The following is a 20,966-nucleotide window of genomic DNA, read 5'->3' on the forward strand; positions in this document are numbered from 1 at the left end:
AGGAGCGGCGGAGAAAGCCGGTGGAGCAGCGATGAGCGCGGTGGGGGTGGGCGAGGACGATCCGGGCGCGAGACCCCTGGTGATCTCCTCGAGGGCGAGGTCGTCCCGGATCTGCAGGAAGGAGGGGAAGGGCCTCTGGCGGGCGATCCAACTCTTCAGGTGGTCATAGGTGCTGCTCAGGCCCCGCAGGACACTGAGCACCAAGACCCGATCGGACACCGGACACCTGAGGTCGTGAAGAGCGTCGGCCATGCCCTTCATCCTCCGGCAGATCTCACCAACGGAGAGGTCCCCCTGCTCGAAGGTGCGGAAGGTGGCGTCGAGCTGGACAGCGCGGAACTCGGCGTCGCCGAGGAACTACCCCTCGAGCGCCACCCAGGCCTGTCGCGCAGTGCCGCTGTGGGTCCTGACGAGGTCCTGAAGATCTAGGGAGATGGTCCCAAAGATCCAGGACAGGACGACATTGTCGAGGCGCAGCCACACTACGTCCCGCGTCTCGATCGGCGAGTCAACGAGGACGTGGTCGTCGAGAGCGTAGCGGCGGAGGGTGAGGAGGACCTGGTCCAGCCAGCGTCCGTAGGAGGAGGACGTGGGGTCGAGGAGGACGGTGACCAGGGACCTGATGTTCTAGACGCCGGCGTTCTGGAGGTCGAGCTGAGCGACCATGGGGTCGGTCGGGTCGTACCGGGGTCCAGATCCAGCAAGCGGGGCCTGGTGGGTGGAGGAGGCGCCGTGCTCGGGGACGACAGGCAGCTGGCCGGAGGAGGCACGAAAGAAGTGCTCCGCCTCGGCGACCCGGAGAGCGAGGGCGTCGGCCGTAGCGCGCTCATGCTCCCAAGCGAGAGCAGCCACGCAGACCCACTCCTGTGCCGCCGAAGCCTCCGACTTGGTGGCGAGGAGGGCCGCGGCGAGAGCGGCGACGGCCTGCTGCCCACGGAGAGCGGCGACGGCGAGTGGCGCATCCGTGGGAGACATCCCGAGACCAGACCACGCGGCATCAGACGCGGCGTCGGCGGTGAGCTTCTTGCCCGCCGCGACAGCGGCGCGGTGGACCGCAGCGGCGGCGGCGGGATCAGCGCCCAGCAGCTACATCGCGGCCTGCAGAGCGGCCGGATCGGAGCCCGTGGACTGCAGCTGCTGCGCCACGGCCCGCAGGGCGGACGGATCGACGGCGGCGGCGGCGCGCTGCTGGCCCCCGCAGCCCCCGCACCCGCGCCCGCGCCAGCAGCTGCGGCGGCGGAGGCGGCGGGCAGCAGGGGGCCCTGCTGGGCAGCGTCCTGCAGGGGGCGGCGCAGGGGACCTTGGGGTGGCGGCGTCCTGCAGCCCCGCGCCTGCACCCGCAGCGGCGGCGGCGTCGAGCAGCTGCAGGGGCTGCTGGGGCGGCATGGGAGGCCCCTGCTCAGGATTCAATCTACCTGTGTTGCCTACTGGCTACCGGGATTCAAACCGATGCTCTCTGTGAAAAGTATCTAGGTCTGCCTATTGCTGGTGGAAGAAGTACCAAGGGAGCTTTTGAAGCTATCCCGGCAAAAATCTGTGGTCTGATGAATGGTTGGGGGGAGAAGAAGCTTAGTTGTGCTGCTCGGGAGACACTAATAAAGTCAGTGGCGCAAGCTATCCCTACTTATTCAATGAGTTGCTTTGTCCTTGCACCGGCAACGTGTCAGAAAATCACGTCATTCATCTCCAATTACTGGTGGAGTAACGGAATTGATCGTAGAGAAATGCACTGGAGGAATTGGCCGGACATGTGTTTGCCCAAATCCCAGGGCGGATTGGGATTCCGTGACATCAAGCATTTTAACCTAGCGATGTTAGGCAAGCAAGGATGGAGACTAATGGTAACCCCTGAATCGTTGTGTACCCGAGTGCTTAAAGGCAGATACTATCCGAACTGTGACTTCATGTCAGCGACAAAAAAGAAGGGCGCCTCTCATACTTGGCGTGCCATCCTAGCAGGCAGGAAAGTCCTTCAGATGGGTTGTATTAGGCGTATTGGAGATGGTACAACAACAAATATTTGGCGAGACCAATGGTTGCCAGGCGGTGTGGGCTTAAAACCTTTATGCCGTAAAGATGGAGCTGTGGCAGAACAAGTGAGTGATCTTCTCAGCTCGGATGGGACTATCGTGGGATGATGCAGCACTGGATCAGAATCTTGTTCCACTTGATGCAGCGGCGGCGCGTCGAATTCCTCTTGGTCGTTCAATGGTGGATACATGGGCTTGGTCAGGAGAGCGACATGGCCTCTACTCAGTTAAATCAGGCTACCGCATGCTTGCAGCATCCGAGGCTCAGCAGCGAGATTTTGTGCAAAGGAAAGCGACCAATTCAAATCACGGTGCTGACCCTATTTGGCAGAAACTATGGAAGTGCAAGGTACCCCCAAAGGTTCGGGTGTTCTGGTGGCGCGTTCTGAATGACTATCTACCGAGCAGGGCCAATCTCCACCGGCGGCATATCGATCCTGTCAGTACATGTGATACATGTGGAGCCCGTGAGGAGACTACATTTCATGCACTTGTGGAATGCACATATGCAAGGCGTTTTTGGATCAGGTTACGTGAACTCACTGGTCCAAATCTGAATCCAACTTCGTGGGCATCGGCAATTCTAGATAACAGAATTTGTGGAGTGAATGACCAAACGATCATTTTGTGCGGAATGTGGTCGGTATGGCGCTCTCGCAATGACCGCCGACATGGCAAAGCCCCGATTGAAAATATCAGGTGTTTGTTTGTATCGTATCCTCAAAATTACTTCTCATCTTGAGAGTCGAATTGGTACATCAGAGCAAACAATTCGACTATTTTTATTTTTTTTGGCCTTGTTCTAGTTACTTGAGTACCAGAAGAGCACAATGAATCGGTAACAGAGCAGCAGGTAACCAGCTACGAGGAGTCGTCGCACTGCCAATGGCATCACTAGCACAGCACAAACGGAGCGTGACAGCTCATGATCAATTCATTCGGTTAGTTGAGTGTTTTTTACTTACCTCTGGTAAATTAAATTATTACTGGTGCAATCACATCCATATAAATGTGCCCACCACATGCCTGCTGGATCGCGCTGCGACACTTCACTGACACACTACATACCCGGCTTCTGGCCGTCCAATGGCTGTGCAACGAGCTGCCGCGCTGCACCTGATGCTTCTTGTGGCGGCGGCGGCGGCGAGTGTGGCCGCCGCCGGGGCCAAGGTTCCGGCGATGTACGTGTTCGGCGACTCCACGGCCGACGTGGGGAACAACGACTACCTGCCGTGGAGCATCGCCAGGGCCGACTTCCCCCACAACGGCGTCGACTTCCCCGGCGGCAAGCCCACCGGCAGGTTCAGCAACGGCCTCATCGGCGTCGACTTCATCGGTGAGCAACACAGAAGTGGCCACTGTAATACCTAACTACAACGCGCATGCACACAGCTTACAGTTACAGACTAATGCAGCAAAACTGTGTTGAATGGATGTTTTCTTTTGTTCTTGTTGTGATGATGAAAATTTGCAGCCATTGCTATGGGGTTCAGCAGGAGCCCACCGGCTTACCTCTCTCTCATGGCCACTGCTGCCAACAGAAGCAGTGAGGCGCCCAGGAACATGACGATGGCAGCTGCAGCAGCAGCCTACACCACCGGAGCTAACTTTGCTTCTGGAGGCTCTGGTCTTCTTGATTCCACTGTATATCTGTTTCACCTCACATTACTTCTCCCATGCTTTTGAGACTTGATCTTGCCCTTAAACAGATACTTTTGGTGACATATGCTTAATATCTGATTAGACAAATTCGCAGTTAACTTGTTTTCGCTGTCTAGGAAGCTTTTAGCAAATTCAGTTCTAAGAAAAAAAAGGCTTTTAGCAAATGTAGGCTTAGGCTGCCTTTATGGTACACTTCATGTATTATAAATGTGTGACGATGACTCAAGACACTTTTTGGTAGGTAAATCTTTAATTGTAGCTGTACATCAAGTGATTCATTACTAAGATGAAACGATTGTTCACAAAAGTTCAGCCGAAATAACAGCGTCTGTACTGGTCTAAAAAAGCACTTGTACTCAGCTCGTCAATTTGGTGAAGCGCATTTATGACATCAAAGAAAATTTTATCCCTTTCAAATTTAAATTGCTAGTACTGTTAACAGTACCAAGTATCAACATAAATATTTGGAACAAAAACATTAAAATTAAAATTCTAAATGGCATTTACACCAGGGATCTACAATCAGCATGACGCAGCAGATAGAGTACTTCTCAGACCTCAAAGATGAGATGTCAACCAGACTTGGTGCTGCTAGAGTGTCAGACTTGCTGTCAAAATCAATCTTCCTCATAAGTGCCGGGGCGAATGATGCTTTCGACTTCTTCTCACAGAACAAATCACCGGACTCCACCACCATTCAGCAGTTCTATGAAGCTATGATCTCCACATATGATAGCCATGTCAAAGTAAGAGCACTCAATTTTCTTCAATGCAGACAAATCCGTATGCAAATCAGAATTTGCAACTCTGAAAAAAACCATATCTGAACATTTGAACCAAAAGTGCTGCTTCATTTAATCATGCTTGAAGGCACATGTCAGAACTCTAGGCACATGGGTTGAAGTACTGACAAAACAAGTCGATTCTTTATCAACCGTAACTGTATATTTGCCGTGCTGCAGACATTGTACAATTTGGGAGCGAGGAAATTTGCGGTGATCAATGTGCCACTAATTGGGTGCTGTCCATACTTGAGAAGTCGGAAACCATCTGGAGAATGCGTTGAGCAATTGAATCAGTTGGCGAAGAGCCTGAATGATGGAATCAGGGTCCTCTTCAGCAATCTCAGCTTAGAAATGCAGAGCATGAAGTACTCTATTTCCAGCGCCTATGAGCTTGTCTCTAGTCTGATTAAAACCCCGCATGCTGCTGGTAAGTTGCAAAAACTGAGCAGGGGTATTCTGGATACGAAACCCACATACCGGACATTGTAATAGCAGTGCTTAGCCGCCTCTTTCTCCAGTATTTCTGCAGCGTTGCTCACTTTTTGCCTGCAGGGTTGGAGGAGGTGAAGAGCGCATGCTGTGGTGGTGGCAGGTTCAACGCTCAGAGAGGGTGCATCCCCAGCTCCAACTGCTGCAATGATCGCAGCAAGTACCTCTTCTGGGACCTCCTGCACCCTACCCAGGCTACTTACAAGTTTGCGGGCCTTGTCTTCTATGATGGACCAGCGCAATTTGTCAGTCCCATCAGCATCAAGCAGCTCGTTGAGGCATAATACTCCAACATCAGAACAAGGATTAGGCCAACACTTCTTTGAGCACCATATATAGACTTTCTATTATTCTACAGCATGGCAAAGATGCTGAACTACCTTGCAATTCATCTGAAAACCTACACGAGGGTGGAAAAAAATTGTCCAAGTTTTCTGAAAATCGTAAATGCAAATGGTTGTTGGCTCGTTGCGTCAGGTGATTTATCTGTGACCTCCTCAGGCACTGGAAAGCTGGCAAGCCATTGAGTCACCCTATCTCGCTTTGCCACGAGACGCCCTTTGTTCCTTGTGGATAGCCTAAGGGGGCTCCCCATTCGGCTCAGAACCTCTTGTGCTAGCTCCCGCACTTTGGGCTCACCTCGGACATCACTGTGCTTCCCAATGCCACACACCACAGACACCTCCAACGGTAATGTTCGACGCTTTATAACATCCACCCACTGCAGCATCAGCACATAGGCTGCAATTGTACTGAACCCGTGCAGATTCAGTTTCACCTCTGCATCAGACCATTCGGTTGCCTTGTCCAGCACCGATGAGGAGGCCAGAAGCTCATGCACCAGCTCAGCTTCTGATGGTAGTGTAGATACAGACTTGAGCTTTTTGACCAACACCGCTGTTGACAGTGGGAGTGAAGGGTCCAGCTCTTGAACCACCAAAGCAAGTGTGGGGCATGAATTGAGCACAAAGTTGTATGCTTTTGCAGTTGGTGCAATGCACAATTTCCTCATCTTCTTCAACCATACTAGCATCTTGGAATGATCACGGCAGGAGCTGTAGCATGAAAGCACAATGTTCGCTGCGCCAGTGCCCAGTCGGATGCCAGCATTTGACATAGATGCAATAACCCTCTCCATCTCAACTAACGAGCCTGACTTGCCGTAGCATTTTGCAACCAATCCAAACTGGAAAGCTTCAGGCTGGTAGCCGAGAGAGACCATTTCCCTAAGTGCTTCCTCTGCCTCACTGGCCAGACCCATCAGGCACAAGGATTTTATCATGGCCATGTAGGCCTTGCGCCCGGTGTGCGGCATAGACCTTAGCTCAGTGTAGAAATCCATCGCCCGATCTTTCAACCCGCGCGAGGAGAAAGCAACCATGAGATCACAGTAGAAGAGAGCCACCTCATCGGTGGACTGGAGGTGCTGTGAGATGGAGTCAGAGATCAGGGACCTTGATTCTCCAGGGCTCCCATTGACTTCAAGCAAGGCAGCAACTGCAGCAGCATGAATAGAGCTCCATTTGAACCACCGGGCCTGAGTGACTGCCTCATAGAACTGCAATAACAACAAAAATCACAGCTTATGACGAATCAGGTTATGGTTTTTACTGCATAACTCATTTTGAAATAGAGTTCAACAAGGTTAGACCTTTCAAAATGGGGAATCCTTGGCATGCACATGCACGAATTATGAAATGAACAGTCCATCATGAAAAGGCGAAAAAGGCACTCAGACTGTCAGACACTACAATTACAACCGCTCGAATTCAGAGCTTATAACTAGCCAAAGTTGAATTGGTCGCTCATACTAGATTGTAATGCTACTAATAACAAGGACAGACATCAAGTTTCTATACACATCTCACCAAATTATACGGGAAAAAAAGAAACAGTTTTCCTGGCACGGTTAGTCAGAAAGACATCAGATTTACCGGGATGGCGAGGGGGTCGGAATCCATGAGGAGCCTGGAGAGCGCGGCGAGCGCGGCGCGCTCCGACTTATTGCCGACGTAGCTGCGGATGACGCGCTCGGCCGCGCCCGCCGTGACCGTGCGCTCCAGCTCCGACATGAGCCGCCGCTCGCTGCGCCAGCTGGAGCCCCCGCCCGACGCGACACGGCGCAGCGAGGCGGAAGCCGCGGGGTTGAACCCTCGGCGCCGCGCAGCCGCGGCCGACGCCGGCGCCGATAGGAACGCCACCGCTGGCATTGCTGGTTGGACGGTGGCGGAGCAGTCCTCGGTCTTGGAATCGGATGAGAATATGAGATGACGATGCCTTATCGTATATAAGCACAGGCCCTACATTTTTTTGCATACAACTTCTGAAATACAGCTCGAGCACAATATGTATGTTTAAACACACTGATTTTTTATATACGGGTACATTATAATTCGAGGGTAATATAATTCCTCACTTGAATTCAACTTTTTTTTTTGCGTAGTAATTTGAATTCAACATGAAAAGCGTGCAAAAAATAAAGATTCAAATTCTCTGATAGCATATGCATGAGATTTTTTAAAGAGACACCCCCACGCTCTCATATTTCTAACTAGCACGGTGGCCCGCGCAAATAGCGCGGGTAGCTAGTTTTATTTTTGCTATCATTTTAAATTTTTAAATTTGTCAAAGTTTATTGTTTAATTATTTTATGTTAGTTTAATATGGATAAAAATATTTTCTCCTAAAGCTATATGTGTCCACCACGTAGCTAAAATTTTTTGGCGTTTTGCTATAGTAAATGACTGTCATAGTTTAATTGTCTTATTTCATCCAAAAACTATTCTTTTAAATATATGTTTCTTTAACTGTAAATTAATTTTGTTATTCAATACTTGGCCTAAATGTATTTAATTTTTGATTTGGCGGGTGCTTGCAGCCCAACTAACTAATAGTCACGCGAGCACACGGATAATTCTGGCCGGTAGCTATCTTCCTCTATCGTTCCCCTTTCCCATCCTTCCCTCCCTCCACAATTTTTCCAGAGCAACCATGAATTCAGAAATTAAGATCTAGAGGACCCAAATTGATCAGTGTTCCTCACAGTCTGTAGGAGTTCTCTGGGGGCGTGGCCTATCTCCCTCCTCGTCCAGACCTCCTTGCTCCCCGTCCTTGCCTGTACTCCGCACCTGGTCCGCCGCTCGCCAGGTTGCAGGCGCTAGTCCCGCTTGCCTTGTGTTGGCTTTGCCTGTGGATTAAACGGCTGCGGCTGCTGGCTCCGGCCCCGACTACGGCGTTGGCGCTTTACAGCCGAAGAAGAGATTCTTTAGTTTTTTCGTAGCAAGTTTTCTAATTGCTGCCCCAAGCATGGCTGGGCACGTTGGGTACTGCCGCCCAACCTGACTGAACAGCAGCATGCACGTTAGCACCAGGAGCCAGAGCAGGAAGCCGCAAGCCGACATGGACAAATTTATTGAAATATGCATTTCAATAGTGCACATTACACTTCACATTGATGCATGTATATTTAAGTAATTTTGCATCGGAATATATGTTTTTGCAAAGAGTCGTTATTTAAAATTTGACATGTATTCGAGAAGATGCTTACACTATATTTCTTTAATTGATTAGAAGTTCTCCTTGTACACAATGTTTTTAGCTTCATTCTGTCCCTGACATTTAGAGTCACTCATGACCACCTTCAGCCTTTTCCTGTGTGTGACCCTAGATAACACTACATATAGCTGACCATAGTAGAAAATCTGCTTAGGCAAATATAATCCAACTGTGTTTAGAGACTGGCCCGGCCTGGCACTTATTGATGGTCATTGCGAAGCAGGCCGAGGGGGATTTTGCCTTCTTTTTAGCATAAATGGCCACTTAGAGTCACTTGGCGACATGATGATGAGAGATATGTATACTTTTTTGCCCACCTATGTTCTTGTAATTATTTTTGCCTTGATATATTTGTTTCCAAGTTGATTTATTATTATTGTTGTACCATTGCATAAAGCTGGTGACCGGTTGATGTTTCCAAGGAGCATCACTGGTTGGCCGACTTTTAGCCTAAGCTCATGGTTTGGGATTCTAGGGAACTTCAAGCTGATGAGAAATGTCGTTGGGTTTCATGCTGCTGTTTGTAGATGCTTTGCACACGTTGTCTGAGCTATGGTACATCACTTATTCACCTTCTATTTGGCTCATTATGTACTCATTTATCTCAGCTACCATTTCGTTTTTTTGTATGTATACTCTTTTCTCAAGGAATTTTGGGTCTTGGTAGTTAGTAATAAACAGCTCTAAATAGGTGCTTTGTCTAGCATCAGGTCACTTGGGATTTGGATCCACTCGTCTCCTTCTATGATGAGTTGTAATCACATCACCCATATTCAGTCTCTACTCAGCAAAATCCTTGACCTCTGGTTGTTTTTATCGTTAGATATACATTTGAGCTGCATGTTCTTTGTGAGGTTGTAAATTTCAAAGTGGTTCTAGAGATATTAGTGCTTGATATATGCGTTGACTATGTGCTCTCTCCTCCCTTTGGGAACAACAGGAAGGATTTGCAGAAGTCTCCTAGCACAACGGTCATCCCTTCGAGTATTTTTTTTTGTCGTTGTTCTCGTTGTTAAATCTGTGCATGTCCTTGAGGCTTTGGTCTAGTGCCTCTGTGCAATTTCTATTTGCTATTAGAGTTTCATCCCACAGAATTAGATAGGTCTTCTTGAGCAGTTCTGGGAGAGAGGTTCCTTGCTTGATTTTGCACATTTTTTGGCTTGTTGATTTCACATGTTGATTCATCTGTTATGTTAATTGGAATTCTGAATCTGGAGTGTGTTGTTCTGCCACCTTGGAGTAGAAGAGCAGCTATACCACACGATGCGATGGCTAGTACTATCTTCCCTTCGGATTGTAGCTTCGTCATGATCTTTCTCTATAGGTATGTTTTACCTGTACCACTATAGCCATTGACGAATATTTATTTTCTTAGCCCTTTGTCGACCGACTCCATTATAGTGTCGTATGTTTTTTTAGCTCAGGGTTGAGATTGTTCATAATGCTAAAGTTTTTTCCCTAAAAAAAACTTGACCTGCGGAGGAAAGACCACCCACATGACATTGTAATAAGAAGAAGATCTTCTCACATAGGTCAAGAAAACCCCCGAATCATTGTCCCCACCCATACATAGTGGCACGTCGCCTTGTGAGTTAGGCCAGACCCCGAACTATGCTTTGGAAATGGAAACATGCGAGGGGATTTTTTTGTGCAAAGCAGGAGTCGAACTCCCGACCTGGAGGTTCCCATCTGGACGTCCTACCAACCGGGCTGTCGTAATTAAGCTCTTAATTCATCAATCTATTTTCTAAGTTCTTCTATATCACTTGTGCTTGGCAATACTTTAGTGACCTTCCTGATTGTCTCATCAGTTTCTATATTTCTGTCAAAGTATATGCTTTATTCTAAGAAGCAGTCAACTGCAAATGTTGGAAAGTTTAGATTTATTCTTCGCTTGTGCTGGATATCTTTTGAGAGTGCTTCCCAGGCCAACTCCCATAGCAACTTTTGGTTCTGCAACTTCACAGTGTGTTAGTATAGTGGCGAAGAGCTGTTGTAGTTGTATTCCTGTTGCCCGGGCAGCTACTTCCTTTATGCACTCAATCCACTCATTCTCATCGTCTAGAAAACTCATCGCCTTCCGTGCTGCTTTAAATGTTGGGTGTACCACTCGGTCTATTGTTGTTATTTGTGCGTATGATGCGCATCCTTTATTTGATGGTGTTGAGTAGCATCCTAAGATAGTACCTTTCTCCTCTTGTGGATGAGCATAGTAGATCCTTTAGTAATGGTGCAAATATTTAGACACAACCTTTGGAGCAGTGTACAAAATTTGACAAAAAAGTGAAGAATTGTGGATGTTCTTTGGATATCACAAACTTTTGTAGTAGCATGTTGGATCCAGGTAACACATTTGATGGGCTAGTCTTGGTCCAAACTTCATGTGCTAGCTGATTGACGCTCTCCAAATTTTTGAGACTCAGTTGACGAATCCCTAGCAATCTGGCCGAGAGAAGGCGATCTGGCAGAGAGGAGATGGACTAATCCTTTCGGCAAAATTCTATCAAGACAATTCAGTTGACGAATCCCTGGCGATCTGGCTGAGAGAATGTGTCCCTGTAAGATAAAGTTGATTGTACCGATGTATTGTGCTCTATTTATATATTATAAGTGTGATAATATGTGTTAGAGTCTATCTCAGACCTGAGCGGTGGAAAATTGATTTTTTTCCAAAACGAACATGCATTTATGAGGTGATGTTTTCTTTTTTAATCCTAGCTAGAAACGGAGCATGTTACCTTTCATGGTGGTGTCCTAGTACTGGTAGACTTTTTATGAAAACAATGGAGTCCGAGTGTTAATAGGAAATACAATTTTTTATCCAATATGGATTTTTATGTGTATGGATTCTTTAGAATAATATAAATTATTAGATCTTCATAAAATTTAACAGTGTAGATCCTTCTCTTTTTTAGATTAACGTGAGAATTTCTAGACTCTCTCGACGAACGTGGTGGTCTCTTTTAACACTATTGTATTAAGATAATAGATTTTAATTATAGCAATTGTATTTATATTCTATTGCGAGAATATATGTGTTTATGGTTGCAAGCGGCACGGGCTATGCCACTTAATCCACCAGATCATGTTGTGTTGCATGCCTGCAAAGTTCTGGATAGCCCGTAGAATCCTGCATACCCGTTTGCATTACGCATTCGTTCTCGGCTCCTGCATCATCCCATGTCTTTACGATCCATGGCCGTGTCGCCACGGTGATCCAAGCTTTGTTTTCTTGCTCGACCGCTCAACCACTCGACCACCGCTACCTTCCATTCCTAAACCTGCACTGTTTCCATCCTCTCCATCACCGCATCTTATTTTCTAATTGTGAGGAATACTTCATAGCCGATGCCGATGCATGATTAGTGGCGCTAGTTTATCTAGCAGACCTGCATTATTCACATGCAGATGCACGGTGGCATCCTGGCTGCATTTTGAAACCTGGCATGAAACGGAGCATGTGGACTCTCTTCCTTTTTTGAGTCCAAGTCTAATATGTCATCAAACGACCGCAAGCAAGAATGTCATTAGTCTGATTGAAATCGACGAAGACATGGACAGGAAAATAAATTTCTACTGAATTAACAAAATATGATCCATGTATAGTCCTATCGTTTTCTTTTCAAAACATATGGAGAACTAACACAATTTAATTAGGTTGGATTTTGTTTCAAACGATCTCGGAATAGACCTGCATGTTATAGTCGAATTGACGTGGCCTTTCTTTATTTTCTTTATTTATCCTGGCCAGAAGGGAGCTAGCATGCTAAAGTCCCAGTACCGCACTACCGCTAGACCTATTATGCCGCTAAAACAATAGTGTCCGAATCTAATAAGGAATACAAATTTTTAATCCAATGTGGACTTTTATGTTATATGGATCTTTTATATGATATAAAATCTTCAGAATAACATAGACCATTAGATTTTCATAAAATCTAACGGTCCAAATTCTTCTCTTTTTTAGATTAACGTGAGAATTTCTAGACTCTCTCGGCGAACGTGGTGACTTCTTTTAATACTATTGTATTAAGATAATAGAAGATTCGCACACCAAAAAAAATGTGATAGTGCTCACCCGTGGCCTTGACAAAAGGGGTACTGAATGGTCTAGCAACTAAATGGACCTCAATTTCGTCACTCAATGTCTTTATCATGCTTTGGCAATTATGTGAACTTTCGCATACGTTCACACTCTAATATGGGTTCATTAAAATTGCAGGAAAAAGGAATTCTTGAAAACATGTACAGCTGATTGATGTATACGCCAGTGTTGAGAAACCTGCGGTAATTATTACAAACCACCCTGAAACACCATCAGATTATTTTGTTTCAAAATGACTGTGTTCCAAGTACAGGGAAAAAAGAAATCAGACAACATAGGATAGTTACAATTCTCACCTTGCTTATTAATACACAAAGGTTGAGGCCAGTGTCTTGCCTGGCCGTAGTTTCCAATGAAAAATCAGACATGAAACAATGTCATCAGATACTTATTTTCATTCAGAACGTCTCTTCAATCTTATGAAGATTCAACAAACTAGAACAACAAAACATTAACAGGGAGTGAGAAAAGAAAAGTAAGAAAACGAATTAGATTTGCCAAAAAAAGCACAAAACAGCTACGGTTACATATGTTATGACTGATTGACACTATTCTACAGTCTACAAGGCATGCACCTCCAGCAGGATGTTGCAGTTGCACTATGCATCAAGCACCAACATTCGAGTAACTATTCTGTGCTCTTCAGTGATTTCTCTTCAGTGCTGAAAGAAAGCCTGTCTTCATTTTGTGGCGACCCTCAGTGTCAGTTCCCACCTGATCCAAAGTGAGGTGAGACTGAGAATCATGGTTGGTAAGTTCAGTATAGCATAACATTTGACAGGAAGTAATAGCAATGCCAAGTTTAGCAGGGACCAACTTTTTGAGTTACAGAAAATGCAGAGGTCTGACCTCTTTGGAGAGTCTCTGAAGAATTTCCAGAATCTCGGAGAAGTCAGGCCTTTCAGCTGGATCTCTATGCCAGCATTTCTGAAGCAAATCGACGAGCTTGGGGTGGGTGTCTTTTGGGATCGTCGGCCTAATGCCCTGCAGAGAATGCACATGGGTGAATCGAATTCTCCATAACGGGTAAGTGAAGAATATGATCTACGAAGCCAAAATTTACCCAAATTACTATGAACTGTAAAAAATCTCTAGAAAAACTTGTAAGTTTTGGAAAAGTTTTTTTTCTTTAAAAGAACTGGCGATACCAGTTTCACCTGTTTAAAAATAAAAAGAAAAGGAACCTGGTCCTGCATAAGTTGGTTCAACTTGTGTGTACAGTGAACTTGTTCATATAATATTGTATGATTAATAAACAAATGCACAACAAAGAAAGACAATCCGGTATTTAAATGACTCCTCGAATGAGCACAGGTGCCATTCACTTGTAAAAGACTCTTCCTAAAAAGAATTGCACCCCTCCCTCTTCCCAAGTCTCTGCACATGCTCTTATACCTTAAATAAGAACTAAAGAAATACGCCTTCATGCAGCTGTCTATGGGTTCCATCAAGGTAAATCCTTTGAGGGGTAGTACTAATGTAACTGTGGAAACCGAGCAGAGATGTTTCGATGCTCTTACCTTCTGCACAACACCTATTGCTGCTTGCAGTGGTGTTAGGTACTCATAAGGGATCTGAGAAATTGAACAGTTATCAACGTCAACCTTCACAGGTAACTATATGCTAACTAAAAGTAAGAAATTGAGAGACTAATCATGTCAAAGAATACAGGTGTCGTTACCTTGCCGGTTAGCAGCTCCCACAGAACAATTGCAAAGCTAAAAACATCTGCTTTGTGATCGTAAGGCTTATGTTCGATGACCTGAAGTTCAATAACACCTGTATGTTAGTGACAATAGGCTTTACTTTCTTATGAAATATGCATGTGGATGATGTGCACCTCAGGTGCCATCCAACGGTAAGTTCCAGTCTCTGCAGTCATCACTCCAGATTGATCTTTCACACGAGCAACACCAAAATCTGCAACCTTGACAACCTGCAAAATATATGCCTTTAAAGTTTTGAGATCTAGTGGTATTAGAAAAGATCGATTTTCAAGTTTTCAATCAAACAAATAATATGAATGACGACTTTGTGGAAAAAAAAAACTGGCCTTGTTTTCATCCATGAGAAGATTTGCAGTCTTGAGGTCACGGTGAATTATGTTATTTTGATGCAGATAGTTCATTCCTTTAGAGATGTCCATTGCCACCTTCACTATTTCTGGAAGCTTGAAAGTGCTGTTCTTTTTATGGAGGTAATCATAGACACTCCCTCCTGACATGAAATCTAAAACGGATATGCGAGAAAAAAGGTGTAAGGGAATCGAACAAGAAACTTTTGCCATGTCTACTACAGAGATGGATTTAATTGTAGTATACCTGTTACAATATATAAGTTTGGTTGTCGTGTACAGGCACCGATAAACGGCACAACATTCCTGTGACGAACCTTTCTGCAAGCATGTATAAAGCAAGAAACAACTACATGACTACGAGCCTAAATAGGATTTGAGATCTTCAATACTAAATTCATAACAATTCGAGATGGAGCTGTTTCAGTGAAGATAATGTCAATAAACAACAAATTCATAACAAATTGAGATGGAACTGTTTCAGTAAAGCTAATGTCAATAAACAACAAATTCATAACAAATTGAGATGGAACCGTTTCAGTAAAGCTAATGTCAATAAACAATTTCAAACTAACCTCATAATGTACACTTCCTGTGCAAAATCCCGGTACATATCTGCACTGATGCGCTCAGGCCTCACTACTTTGATGGCAACATCCTGACTGCAGTATGATCCACGGTACCTATGGAAGCCAAGTATCAAATAAAGTTCTGACATTTCTATTATTTCCACTTTATTGTGACTAAGAAAAGTAAACTTTACTTTAAAAAAGGAAACTTAAACTTACAGGTCGCCATTTGATCCGGAAGCAACTTTGTTTGCAAACTTGAGCAGTTTCAGATCAATTTCCCAAATATCTGCACCATCTGTTGGTATTTCCACACTAGTAGATGGCACACTTGCTCCACCTCCCCAACCTTCTGATGATGGTGATGACGTGCTAGATACAGAGCAAGCCTGTGCCTGTACACAAACGCTAACTTACCATAGTTAAAATCTTGCAACACTTGCTTGTAATTTCAGAACATCAGAATAAATGTTTTTAGAAGCATTGGTGTGCATAAGTAACATTCAAAGTATTATTATTTAGGTGTCATCAATCTTTGAAGAAAGCAAGATTTTTAATTTTCTTGCTTCAAGGGAAGTTAAAAATATTATTTAAATTATTAGATTCCAATGGGTGATCTGCTTTGATAAACTAAGCATGGGAGGAAAGGAGTACCTCAACTTTGTGAAATTTCTGAAGTAACTTTACTTGTAGCTGCTCCGTACTCTGGAAATTGCAGGAAAATAAATTATCAATAACATAAACATTGCTGAACTAATAGAGTACTCAAAAAGCAAATAATCAATTGCAACGATGTCCTGAACAGCTCTGTACCCCAAGATGCCACCCAGTGACAACAAATACATCCAACGAGTAGCCATCAATTGTTGAAAATGCATGTGCTTCTTGGATGTCAAGACCAAGCTCAGCAAGTAAAGAGGTCAGCTGCAAAATAAGTGTATAAATGACATAGGGTAAGCCAGCAAGCAGTCTCTGAACAATGGTCTGTTTATAGAAGTGACTTAATGTGACTTCAAATGATTTACTGTATATTGTTAATTTCTTTATACTATTATCAATATTTAATAAAAATATATAGTTTCATTCATTATGTTTGTTAACTACGTGTTAGCTTCTAAATTTACTGAACTTCGCTAACTGTAAGCATTGGCTGATTGTGAGTAACTTTGTCTGATAATTTCACATTATTCCAAGGATGAAAAAGATTGCCTACCTGACTAAGGAGCTTTGGCTTATCAACTGTGGCAAAAGTTATTTCATGCATTGGCCTGCAAGATTCAGAACAAAGAGAATTATCAATTAGCAGAGAATTACCTTCTCAAACTGTTTGCATATCAAGTTATCAACAAGCTCTTTATGTCCCTAAATAATATTGGCTTTCCTTTCAGGTTATGTACTTGATCGGGACAAATGCAGGCCTCCAAGCATGACCACAGTTCACTTACCGATTCCATACTACACAGTCAAAACAGAACTAAACGCGGAGATGCTAGCTCAGGACTCAGGTGAGTACAGATTATAGACCTTGTTGGGGATATTTCCACCCCCAACCAAGTCTCGTATACAGATTTAAATTGTACATATCCTACCTAACAACTAAAATCATTGTTTTTAAAGAAACATTTTTTAGGGGGTTTAAAGAAACATTTCAAGTCATATTGGAGCTGATATGCGGCTAGGTATTAGTGAATACTTTCTACTGCTATCATCTGTTAAAGCATAGACCAGCACTACATTCTTCAGAAGGCAAGTACTAACACAATATAGCCATATTTGTCATTTTAAAAATTGTAAAACCCAAATCTCACAAACATCAATTGAGATCCAAAAAGGTGAATCGCTTTGTTGTTACCCTGCCAATAAATCAAAAATGCTACTTCTTTTCCCGAGGAATGGAAATGCTAAACTGAAAAAATAAATTGTAAAGCAAGCACGACGATGTTATATATATAAGCACTGATAAGGAAGTTATTTACCTGGAAATGAGATGTACACTGTGATCTGTATCATCAGCGCTTCTTACATCACCCTCACTTGTTTCAAGCCCAAGCAGCTCTAGATTGGAGGAAGAACCAAATGCAGGAGGTGGGTGGATCCTGAAGAATTGTACACAATCGCAACATTAACATACGAAAAAACACAAATAACTAAATCAATATATAGAAAGCTACTCGTACACATGAACCAGATAAATTTCATCCCCAAATATATAGATCATACGTACAACTGGTTCGGCAAGTGATTAGAAGTAACCATCTCCATGTCAGGATTATCTAGAGAATCACCCATATCACCATCAATAATCCTAGAAACCTGATGACCAAGCATGAAATCAATCAATTTGCTTGCTTCAGAAATCATGAACAATAACATATCAGCTTAATCCAAGAAATTCCTTTAACAAAAAAAAACAAATGATGCAAGCTCTTGTAATCTCCAACTTTGGCACCATCGAACAGGACAACAGGCCAGAGATTGTACATAATGCTGAAGTGAGAAAAAGGAACAAGAAAAAGGTGCATCTCTCCTACAATAAGCTCTACTCGTTGGCATGATATAGATCATGGCCTTGTTTAGTTGCCTTCAAAATTTCAAAACTTTACAAGATTCCCTATCACATCGAATGTTTCAATGCATGCATGAAGTATTAAATGTAGCTAAACAAAATAACTAATTACACAGTTTGTCTATAATTTGCGAGACGAATCTTTTGAGCCTAATTAACCCATAATGGGATAATAATTGCCAAATACAAACGAAAGTGCTACAGTACTTTACACCAAAAAATTTACGCATCTAAACAGGGCGCATGTCTTTTTTTTTGAAACAAGATATAGATCATGTCAAAGGAGTGCGGCGTAAACTCCAGGAACAAGTAACAGGCTAACAGCACCCTAAAATTGGCATCTTTGCTTGCGAGCTCTATTATTCTTCGGTATCTATGTATGATGTGGAACAAGTTACTCGGTATGGACAGAACTCGGAAGACGATGCATATAGATTCCTGAACGAGATCGAGGAGCAAATAATGAAGGACGACGACGCGTGTGGGACATGCAACTCTGCAAGCATGCATGTGATGACAGTGTATGCGAATACGATGGATTTCTGACCTGCACGACGCGCACCGACAGGGCAGGCCGCCGCTCCGGGTCGCGCGCCTCCTCCAGCAGCCGCTGGTGCGTGACCACGTCGTCCGCCCTCTCCGCGTTCACATCCAGCGCGTACCTGCGCAAGGGAACCCGCGTCAGGCGAGGCAACGGCGCGGCGGAACGGCCACCGGGCTGCAGATCACAACAGGAAATCCCGGTGGCGAGGCCGAGGAATCGAGCGGCTCACCGTGCGGGGAGGCGGTGGAAGTGGGCCCAGAGCGCGTCCTCGAAGGCCGGCGAGATCTCGGCGGAGGAGCGCAGGCGGGCGAGCACCTCGTTGTACACCTCGAGGCGGCGGCCGTGCTTGTCCGTCCGCCGCCCCCCCGCGCCGGCCTCGGACTGCCGCGGCGGCGGCGCCGCCGGGGGATCCTCCACGGCCATGGATCTAATTAATCAACGGCGAACGGCGGCGGAGGCGATGGAGTCAATAGAGAAAGGCGCGCGGCTTGCGCAGGCACGAGACGGCCGTGCTGCTGCTACTGCCCTTGCATGGAAGGTGGTGGCGCGCACGTGAAGCGACGGCGACAAAGGCGAGAGCTTTATATCGATGGAGAGGCAGCGAGTAGTGAGTCGGAGACGGACGCCGTGGCGGATCCGGAGAAGAAGCAGTCATAGTCTGTCTCATAGAGGAGGAGAGCTTGGATTAAGGGGGGAAATTAATTTTTACCGAGGTCGATCCAAGGTTAATAAAGAGGAAGTAATTAAAGAAATCAGAGTAGATTTGGCCATTTTGGTGGAAATTAAATTACTGAGCTTTGTTGTTAGGCAAAAGACTAAATTAATTCATTTGGAGGAAACTAAATATTTTTGGAGAGATAAGGTTGTCTGAGGTGGATCTGGATTTGGATGTCCATGATAAATATAAAAGAATCGTGGAGTCAAATGTGATGTGGAGAATGGAAGCTGATTACAGGGACGACAAGCTAGCCATTGTTTTCTCCTCCTTGTTCAACTTCAACAGCACTCAGCACCACGCACAAGGCATGCATATTTGCTAGGTCTACAAGGCCCTTGCAACCTGCAGAAATGCATGGGTTGGTTAAGACAATACAGTTGGGTTCATCTCTCAGATTAGCATTAGCTGCAGGTACATCCCTCCTGGACACCCAACGAGAGCTGACTAGATGGGCACCCAACTTGGAGTAGTATGGATTTTTAGCTTCATAACCCGCACGGCATGAGTGTGTAAATAAATCAAAAGGATATTGTAAAGTATTAGGGAAACATTTGTTTAGATTTCCGTAGCTGTGTTTTTTTTTAAACTTGAGCTCCTGCATGGAAGAGTCATAACAAATGGGCCAAACTGCTAAGCAGTGTCTAGCTAACACTAGCTCGGTACTTGAGTAATTAAGTTCATGAAACTCAGACACACACAAGATGCATCACCAAAAGAAATGGAACATGGGCCTTCTTTAATTTTATCGGGTAAATCAAAACTTGTGTTTTCCATAAAAATAAGTTGTTTTAGGTGTCAAAATTATGGCGTTTAAAATCAGTAGTTTTGTTTCCCCTCCTCCTTTTCATTTTGCATTGGGTGATTCATGTGTTTAGTTTTTTTTTTTGTTCAATGCTTAGAATAAATTTCACGCCAAAGACATGCCATCCATTGTATTAGACAAAAAATAATTTATGATTGTTATATAATTTACAAGCGTGCTTCATTTGCTAGATAGCTTTCTTGCAAGAACTTCGATTCTTCTTCCGTACAAAGCTTTTGCCATATGCCCCTCCATCTTTGTTTATTTTATTTTTATCTTTGTTACACAACAAACAAATAAATGGAGAGGATGGAAAAAAGGATAAAGCTTAATAAAGCAGAAGAGGAAAAAAACAAGAAAACACGAGAAGAGAGTAGAGTAATGAAACATGCTATGGGTCACTTTATTTAAAAACTGATACCCAACCTTGTAAAGGTAAAATATGAATAAAATCAAATGGAGTCAAATTACATATCGGGGTCATTGTCCAGTGTAAGGGGTCATTGTCATACACGAATGTCATTGTCAAATTACATTATTACGGCTCTTCATCATGGATGAACATGTGTCAAAAACACTAGAGGAGGATATGCCCGTACCGATCCGCCGCATCACAGCACATCCACCCATATATATACTAATATGAATTAAGAATGTGATTAATTAATTCATTAATAATAATTTATTCATGGATAAGCATTGCTACGTGCGCCCACAGGAGCATAACATGAGACTTAGAATATGCTTGTGACGAGACGGATCATACGCTTCTCCGCGTCTCAAATAGCTTGTACTTTAATTGAATTAATTAATTCAGCGATGAGGTGTAGGATGAGCACTCCAGCGCAGCACTGTTGTCCGACTTCCAGAGGGCACGTGTACATTTATACTAGTACCAAACCTGCAGGCAACAAACCAGCTAGGAAATCAGACAGCGAAAATGGTTGAGACTCGAAGGATATTGCTAAGTGCGCACCTCTTTAAATAATACTGTTTTTTATCTTATAAATAATTTTCTTATGTAATAATTTAAACAATAAAATTTATTTAACGAAATAAACTGTTGA

The 20,966-nt window shown here is 44.3% G+C and overlaps 3 protein-coding genes across 3 annotated transcripts; 1 reads left to right on the forward strand and 2 right to left on the reverse strand.

Annotated features, from left to right (window-relative positions):
- Positions 1-3,083: 3,083 nt before the first annotated feature.
- Positions 3,084-5,442, forward strand: LOC120701596 (GDSL esterase/lipase At5g55050-like). The gene is made up of 5 exons (XM_039985597.1): positions 3,084-3,366; positions 3,505-3,674; positions 4,205-4,438; positions 4,655-4,904; positions 5,030-5,442. Exons 1-5 carry the CDS (start codon positions 3,117-3,119, stop codon positions 5,248-5,250), a joined length of 1,125 nt encoding a protein of 374 aa, XP_039841531.1. The 5' UTR covers positions 3,084-3,116; the 3' UTR covers positions 5,251-5,442.
- Positions 4,075-7,256, reverse strand: LOC120701478 (pentatricopeptide repeat-containing protein At2g17033-like). Its single transcript, XM_039985531.1, has 2 exons — positions 6,901-7,256; positions 4,075-6,524 (listed from the first exon to the last, which is right to left on the reverse strand). The coding sequence occupies exons 1-2, from the start codon at positions 7,174-7,176 to the stop codon at positions 5,367-5,369; spliced, it is 1,434 nt and encodes a 477-aa protein (XP_039841465.1). The 5' UTR covers positions 7,177-7,256; the 3' UTR covers positions 4,075-5,366.
- Positions 7,257-12,986: 5,730 nt separating this feature from the next.
- Positions 12,987-19,057, reverse strand: LOC120701745 (serine/threonine-protein kinase STY46-like). Its single transcript, XM_039985610.1, has 16 exons — positions 18,609-19,057; positions 18,383-18,497; positions 17,494-17,582; positions 17,246-17,365; positions 16,483-16,537; positions 16,083-16,193; positions 15,924-15,974; positions 15,489-15,664; positions 15,276-15,383; positions 14,948-15,021; positions 14,680-14,855; positions 14,467-14,562; positions 14,308-14,388; positions 14,147-14,200; positions 13,476-13,610; positions 12,987-13,340 (listed from the first exon to the last, which is right to left on the reverse strand). Exons 1-16 carry the CDS (start codon positions 18,800-18,802, stop codon positions 13,269-13,271), a joined length of 1,707 nt encoding a protein of 568 aa, XP_039841544.1. The 5' UTR covers positions 18,803-19,057; the 3' UTR covers positions 12,987-13,268.
- Positions 19,058-20,966: the final 1,909 nt, after the last annotated feature.

This window comes from Panicum virgatum, chromosome 1K (assembly GCF_016808335.1).
Source record: "Panicum virgatum strain AP13 chromosome 1K, P.virgatum_v5, whole genome shotgun sequence".
Lineage (NCBI taxonomy): Eukaryota > Viridiplantae > Streptophyta > Magnoliopsida > Poales > Poaceae > Panicum > Panicum virgatum.

Bases quoted from the DNA above. Each gene is read 5' to 3' on its own strand.
- LOC120701478 (XM_039985531.1), bottom strand. From the start codon at position 7,176: ATGCCAGCGGTGGCGTTCCTATCGGCGCCGGCGTCGGCCGCGGCTGCG. The intron at 6,525-6,900 runs GTAAATCTGATG...TTGTTATTGCAG, and splicing joins CCGACCCCCTCGCCATCCCG to TTCTATGAGGCAGTCACTCA.
- LOC120701745 (XM_039985610.1), bottom strand. From the start codon at position 18,802: ATGGCCGTGGAGGATCCCCCGGCGGCGCCGCCGCCGCGGCAGTCCGAG. The intron at 14,856-14,947 runs GTATACTACAAT...TATCCGTTTTAG, and splicing joins AAACTTATATATTGTAACAG to ATTTCATGTCAGGAGGGAGT. The intron at 13,341-13,475 runs GTCAGACCTCTG...ACTTTGGATCAG, and splicing joins TTCAGAGACTCTCCAAAGAG to GTGGGAACTGACACTGAGGG.
- LOC120701596 (XM_039985597.1), top strand. From the start codon at position 3,117: ATGGCTGTGCAACGAGCTGCCGCGCTGCACCTGATGCTTCTTGTGGCG. The intron at 4,439-4,654 runs GTAAGAGCACTC...GCCGTGCTGCAG, and splicing joins CATATGATAGCCATGTCAAA to ACATTGTACAATTTGGGAGC. The intron at 4,905-5,029 runs GTAAGTTGCAAA...TTTTGCCTGCAG, and splicing joins TAAAACCCCGCATGCTGCTG to GGTTGGAGGAGGTGAAGAGC.